Source organism: Poecilia reticulata, chromosome 19, assembly GCF_904066995.2.
Source record: "Poecilia reticulata chromosome 19, P_reticulata-male-v2, whole genome shotgun sequence".
In the NCBI taxonomy this organism is placed as follows: Eukaryota; Metazoa; Chordata; class Actinopteri; order Cyprinodontiformes; family Poeciliidae; genus Poecilia; species Poecilia reticulata.
Window position 1 is genome coordinate 456,541 of NC_088848.1, and position 6,685 is coordinate 463,225.

At 48.0% G+C, this 6,685-nt stretch overlaps 1 protein-coding gene across 4 annotated transcripts in view; it reads right to left on the minus strand.

Annotated features, from left to right (window-relative positions):
- Positions 1-40: 40 nt before the first annotated feature.
- The window catches only part of grid2ipb (glutamate receptor, ionotropic, delta 2 (Grid2) interacting protein, b), a 29,566-nt gene continuing 22,921 nt past the window's right edge, over positions 41-6,685 (minus strand). For 3 of the 4 annotated variants that reach the window (XM_081600674.1, XM_081600673.1, XM_081600672.1), the window contains 11 exons: positions 6,672-6,685; positions 6,449-6,598; positions 5,758-5,845; positions 5,133-5,222; positions 4,022-4,218; positions 3,798-3,953; positions 3,644-3,730; positions 3,324-3,453; positions 3,121-3,239; positions 2,133-2,297; positions 41-1,932 (listed from right to left, as the gene is read on the minus strand). The exon at positions 6,672-6,685 is cut by the window's right edge and continues 673 nt beyond it. In XM_081600674.1, coding sequence (XP_081456800.1) covers positions 1,861-1,932; positions 2,133-2,297; positions 3,121-3,239; positions 3,324-3,453; positions 3,644-3,730; positions 3,798-3,953; positions 4,022-4,218; positions 5,133-5,222; positions 5,758-5,845; positions 6,449-6,598; positions 6,672-6,685 — 1,268 coding nt within the window. In that variant the 3' untranslated portion in view covers positions 41-1,860. The remainder of the gene's footprint in view (positions 1,933-2,132; positions 2,298-3,120; positions 3,240-3,323; positions 3,454-3,643; positions 3,731-3,797; positions 3,954-4,021; positions 4,219-5,132; positions 5,223-5,757; positions 5,846-6,448; positions 6,599-6,671) is intronic. The other variant, XM_081600671.1, reaches the window with a different exon arrangement.

Below are 6,685 nucleotides of genomic sequence, written 5' to 3' on the forward strand. Positions count from 1 at the left end.
CAAAGTGTCAGAACCGGAGAATAAATGTAAGGAGTCAAAATCCGAAACATGAAGTTTATTTAAAGCAGAAAAGCTCTGAGAACCACAGAACATCAGAACAGAACCTTACTGAACTAGTGAGATGCTACCAGCTGCACATCCCAACAGGAAGTGACGTCATGCCGCCGCGCCGCCTCACTGAAGCCGCAGAACAAGAAAAAGTTTCATAAGAAAATAAACGGATTTTTGGAGCGGAGCCAACAAGCAGGATGCATAGAAAGATCAGAAAGACCGACTGAACAGGACCGGTCGCCATGGTTACTGATCAGGACGGGTCGCCATGGTTACTGAACAGGACGGGTCGCCATGGTTACTGAACAGGACGGGTCGCCACGGTTACTGAACAGGACGGGTCGCCATGGTTACTGAACAGGACGGGTCACCATGGTTACTTAACAGGACGGGTCACCATGGTTACTGATCAGGACGGGTCGCCATGGTTACTGAACAGGACGGGTCGCCATGGTTACTGAACAGGACGGGTCGCCACGGTTACTGAACAGGACGGGTCGCCATGGTTACTGAACAGGACGGGTCGCCATGGTTACTGAACAGGACGGGTCGCCATGGTTACCAGGTAAACCAGCAGGCAGCGGCAAACATCCGGACTCGGTGTCTAATAACCTGAAACCAAACTAACGGATTTTAACGGATTTAACTGAAGTGATGAAAAACGTTCATCATATCGGCTTCTTATAAAATAAAAGCATTTATTACATGATAAATATTAATTTGCTCTCCGTCTGATCGGCAGATTAAATCTGGAACCTTCTGGACCGCAGCGCCTCCAGAAAACGGATCCAATCTATGTGGTAAAATCTACGCTTCGGCTCTGAAGGTCTGAAATCTGATCCGATGAAAAACGAGCTCCAGAAGTGAAAACATGAATTTATTGGAGCTGCAGAACAAATCAGTTATTGACATCCGGATATTTAAGAGAAAATATTCACTCAACTAGATTTAGATGTTTAAACCGGAAACGTCTGAAGGAGAAAATTATTCGTTTAATCAGAACATCAACATTTTTACATCCAGAAACCCTGAAAATTATTTGCCATCGAGATGAAAATTCAGTTTTTATTGATCAGACTATTGATCAATAAACAATAGAAGATGAAAGAGTTACGTCACAATCGGATCAGTGGTTCCGGACCAGTGCAACCATTTTGCTCCTTTGATTGGACCAGATTGGCCCAAAGTGGAACTCATGAAGAAGAATCAGAACATCTGGTCTAACCGGGTCGGTTCTGTTGACCCGTCTTTAGAGCTGCAGGTCCAGATGTTGGTCTTGGCGGTTCTGGAGCTTTTGGATTCAGATCGTCCATCAGACCCGGTTTGTCTCCTGGGTTCTGATGGGGCACCAGCGGACCCGTCTCCCATAGCAACAGATGGATCTACAACAGCTGCTGAGCCGAAGGCGATCCGGGCGACCATTTAATAATGATAATAACATCATTATTATTAGTAATAATAATGATAATAATGTATCATTATTATAACTAATAATAATGATAATAACATCATTATTATTACTAATAATAACGATAATAATGTTATTATCATTATTATTACAAATAATAATGATAATAACATCATTATTATTAGTAATAATAATGATGTTATTATTATTAGTAGTAATAATGATAATAATATTATTATAACAATAATATCAATAGTAATGATAATATTAGTAATAATGATAATAAATTTTCTCCTTCATACACAGATAGCAACGTTCTGTCTGTTTCAGCACCTAATGTCTGATCTGATCCGGTCCTGATCCGATCGGGTCCTGGTCCGGTCCGGTCGGCCTGGCGGCTCCTACCAGGCCAGGGGGGAGGACAGCCGGGGGCTGCGGGTGTTCTCAGGACTCTGGGTCTCACTCAGCGCTCTCTGGAAGACAGAACCAGAACCAGAACCAGCTATTTTTACATGGTCGGACCCAATCAGAGCTGCAGGCTCCGTCTGCTGCTGAAACGCCGCCGGCGACTCCGAGGCAAATCTGTCAAAGTTTTGCTGAAGCGGTGAAAACGAGACGCTTCCTATCTGAGCCGGGTCCAATTGAGCCCGGCCGGTTCCGGATGGCGGCTCACCTCAAACTTGGACATGAACTCTGCGAAGATGCCGAAGAAAGAGTCGGTGCTGGTGGACCGGCTGTCCTCCCCGAAGAAGGACGCCACCTTGGAGAACTCGGTCATGGCCCGACACTGAAGGGACTCCAGGGACTGCAGGGCCGGGTGGCTGTTCTCCAGAAAACTCTGTGGAAGGAAGACAGACTTCAGTTACTGTCTGGGTCCGCTGGGCCGGACCAGAACCAGGACCAGAACCAGAACCAGGACCAGAACCAGGACCAGGACCAGGACCAGAACCAGAACCAGGACCAGGACCAGAACCAGGACCAGGACCAGAACCAGAACCAGGACCAGAACCAGAACCAGGACCAGGACCAGAACCAGAACCAGAACCAGGACCAGGACCAGAACCAGAACCAGGACCAGAACCAGGACCAGGAACAGAACCAGGACCAGAACCAGAACCAGAAGTCGTTCAGCTTGATGGATAAATGTTTAATTGGAGATAAAAATTTTGCTTCAAACGGAATCCTTATCTTTAAACTGAAACATATGAATGAATGAATGAATGGATTGATGAATGAATGAAAGGATTAATGAATGAATGAATGGATTGATGAATGAATGAAAGGATTAATGAATGAATGAATGGATTAATGACTGGATGAATAAATGAATGAATGAATGAATGAATGAATGAATGAATGAATGAGTGGATTATTGAATAAATGAATGAATGAATGGATTGATGAATGAATGAAAGGATTAATGAATGAATGAATGGATGGATTAATGAATGGATGAGTGAATGAATGAATGAATGAATGTATTAATGAATGAATGGATGAATGGATTAATGAATGAATGAATGAATGAATGAATGAATGAATGAATGAATGAATAAATGAATGGATGAATCATCTTTTCTGTGACTGTGTGAATGCTTTGCTCTCATCCTGGTTTTTCATTCTAATCTCAGGCGTTTTATCGTAAACATGTTTTTTCTCACGCTCATAACAGAAGTGAAGTGATCGTCGGCCGAAGCCGGCAGCTTCTGGCAGGCCGTCCGGATGTCCTGGGCCGCGGCGTGCAGCTCGCTCAGCTCCGTGGTGACGGCCCTCTGGTTGACTGCACAGAGACAGGGGGCGCTGCTGAGCAGCTGCTGATGGGTGGCACTGACCTGCAGGACGTGGCGGCCGGCGGCCGGCGTACCTTTAGCGGCCAGAGGAACCGTCAGCAGCTCTCTGGGGAAGCTCAGCAGCTCAGGGAAGTGCTGACTCAGCGACTTGGCCAGAATGTGGAGAAACGTGGATTTTCCGTCGACAGTCTTCGTCGTGCTTAACTGTGAAATATGTAGTTATTAAAATATCTGGGATCATTTAGCTAGAAAAACTTGGATCTCATCACTTTGTTCATTCATTCATAAATGTCTCAGTTTCAAATGAATATTTGACAGAAATCTGAACATTTAATGTCGTCTCTCTCTCTCTCTCTCTCTCCCAGCCAAACTGTTGCTATGGTTACAGTCTCACCTCCGTCAGGAAGTTGATCTTGAAGCTCGTCGTTCTGTGGCTCTTAGGCTGACCGTTGTTCAGGTAGTTCCCCATCGCCAGGACGAACTGTGGGCCGCAAACAGAACCAATCAGAACCAATCAGAACCAGCAGAGCCGTCCGGTACCGACCCACCTCCAGGATCTTGGCCAGCTTCCTGCTGCTCTTCAGCTCCACTGAGGCCTTGTGGATATAGTCAAAGGCCGCCTTCATCTCCTCGGCCCGCTCCTGCAGCGTGGTTTTGAACAGGAGGCTGCGCAGCCGGGTCTTGTACTCCGGAACCGTCAGCATCTGAAACGGGCCGGCGGTCAGTGTGCGGGTCGGTTCTGCCCGGGCCCGGCGGGCCGTCGGCGCGGTACCTGGAAGATGAACTGGTCCGGCTCGCTGAGCTTGGCCGGGTCCTGCTGGAAGCGCTGGTACTGCTGGACCTCGTCCTGGTCGGGCGCGTAGAGCAGCAGCTGCTTGATGTGGGCCGGTTCCAGCCGGTCCGTGCTCAGGTCCAACAGAACCTGGCGCAGCTCGTCAGGAGACAGCTTCAGGTGGGCCATGAGGATGGCTGCAGGGTCAGCACAGAGGTCAAATCTGCTGCGTCCTAATTGGCTGCTGAGGTCGATTAGCTCATCAGTAACAGACTTCCTGATTGGCTGCTGCGCCGTCAGTTTGAGGATTTCTAGGTAAAGTTCTACGTTTCTGTTGGATTTAATTTAATTTAGTGTAAACTTTCAATAACAGGATGGATGTGACAGATTATGGGTCCATGTTTAGAAACTTACAGCCAAAAGTTTACAGAAATAATTTGGGTTTTTAGAGGAAAAAATCATATTTACATAAATGTCACAATTTCAAACTACATATTTAGTTGGTAGTTAAATATTTAGCTAACCCAGTAAATAGTTCTTAAAATATTTCTGCTTTCTACCTAAATATTGAGTTTAGAAAACACAAAATCAAAAGCAACAGAAAAACGCTGCAGCCACAGAAACTAGAGGGGAAAAGCTGCAAACTGCATCAAAACTCCAAACTAGATTCACTCAACGGTCCTCCAGGCCACTAGGGGGAGTCTGGAAAATGTCCTGAAGTGGACATGCTGTCTTACTGCCATCCGGTCCGCAGGTCGGCGCCCCCTGGTGGCCTGGAGGCCTCATGTGGAGGAAACAGGTTTTTATATTTGCTGTTTTTGCTACTTGCAGCTTTTTCTCAGTTTTCTTGTTTTATTGTCTGACTTTTAGAGTTTGCATCATTGCTGAACGTTTGCCGTACCGTCCTGCTCCACGCTAACGCTAACCCTGCTGGTGGTTAGGGAAGTTTGAGCTGGTTCTGTTCGGCCAGCTTGACCCGGTTCCACATAACCTGACCCTGTTCAGTCAGGTTATGTGGAACAGAGAGTTATAGCTGCTCTCTGAGGTCGGGTTGGTCAGGAGGTTCTGATCATGTCTCATTCATGGCTGGTCTGTTTGCTGAGGCTCTTACAGGCGTTGTAGGCCTTCTTGTGGGACAGGATCTCCACCACGTCCTTCTTCTTCAGGTTCTCTGGCAGGAATGCTGGTTCTGTAGGGGAAACTGGCCATTTTAACAGACAGAGAGTCAATGCTGGTTCTCCAGGCACCAGGAGGTCCGAACAGCTCGGTTAGCATCGAAGCAGCTCTGCCATGACAGGCAGCAACGCTCCCAACGGTTTGCTCCTCTGTCGCTGGCAGAGCCTGGAGAATGAAGCGCCCTGCTGAGGTTTTCATACCCTTTGACCTTTCCGACATGACGCGGGTCAACAGACCAACGCCAAGTGGAACAACGGAAACAGTTCCACTGAATTTAAAAACTACGAATTCTTCACAAAATAATGCGCTGCTTTGTTTTGGTCCATCATCTGAACAGGAAATAAAATACTGGATGGTTGTGAAAACCTGAGCAGAGCTCAGCAGCTGATGGCGGACATGATGGCGCCTCATGGACAACGGGCAGCGTGGAAAACATCCTCAGTGAGCCGAGATGCAGATCAGCAGAATGAAAAGCAAATGACAGGAGCTGATTATTGACAGGACGTCACCATGTGACGCTTTATTTTGAAAAGACGGCTGGTTGGTCCAGAATCACTCACTGGGTCGGCGCTGAGTCCCAAAGTGCAGGTCCAGGTCCAGGTACTTCACCATGTCGCTGAGCTTATCGTAGTCCGAGTCTTCTCTGAGCTGGAAGCAAACAGGCCGGTTCCAGTCACAACTGGTGACTCACCAGTGAGCTTGTTAGCTCGCTGTTAGCTGGCTGTTAGCTGGCTGTTAGCTCACTGTTAGCTCACTGTTAGCTCGCTGTTAGCTCGCTGTTAGCTGGCTGTTAGCTGGCTGTTAGCTGGCTGTTAGCTCACTGTTAGCTCGCTGTTAGCTCACTGTTAGCTGGCTGTTAGCTGGCTGTTAGCTCACTGTTAGCTCACTGTTAGCTCGCTGTTAGCTCACTGTTAGCTGGCTGTTAGCTCACTGTTAGCTCACTGTTAGCTCACTGTTAGCTCGTTGTTAGCTCGCTGTTAGCTCACTGTTAGCTTGCTGTTAGCTCGCTGTTAGCTCACTGTTAGCTCGCTGTTAGCTCACTGTTAGCTGGCTGTTAGCTCACTGTTAGCTCACTGTTAGCTCACTGTTAGCTCACTGTTAGCTCGTTGTTAGCTCGCTGTTAGCTCACTGTTAGCTTGCTGTTAGCTCGCTGTTAGCTCACTGTTAGCTCGCTGTTAGCTCACTGTTAGCTCGCTGTTAGCTCACTGTTAGCTGGCTGTTAGCTCGTTCCTGAAGCGCTCCAGAACTCACCTGACCCCAGATGGTTCCCTCTGAGTTCTCCACCTGCTCCCAGCGCAGACGCTTCACGCTCATGTGGTTGGCGTCGGACGGCTGCTGGCCCGCTGGCAGCGGGGGGGGGTCACATGGCGGAGGGAGGGGAGGGGGCGGAGGAGGCGGAGCCTAAGACCAACACACATCATGAACAAAGCGACTCCATCAGGCAGCAGCCAGAGATTTTTACCTGCAGCCTCACCTGCTGGGACTGCG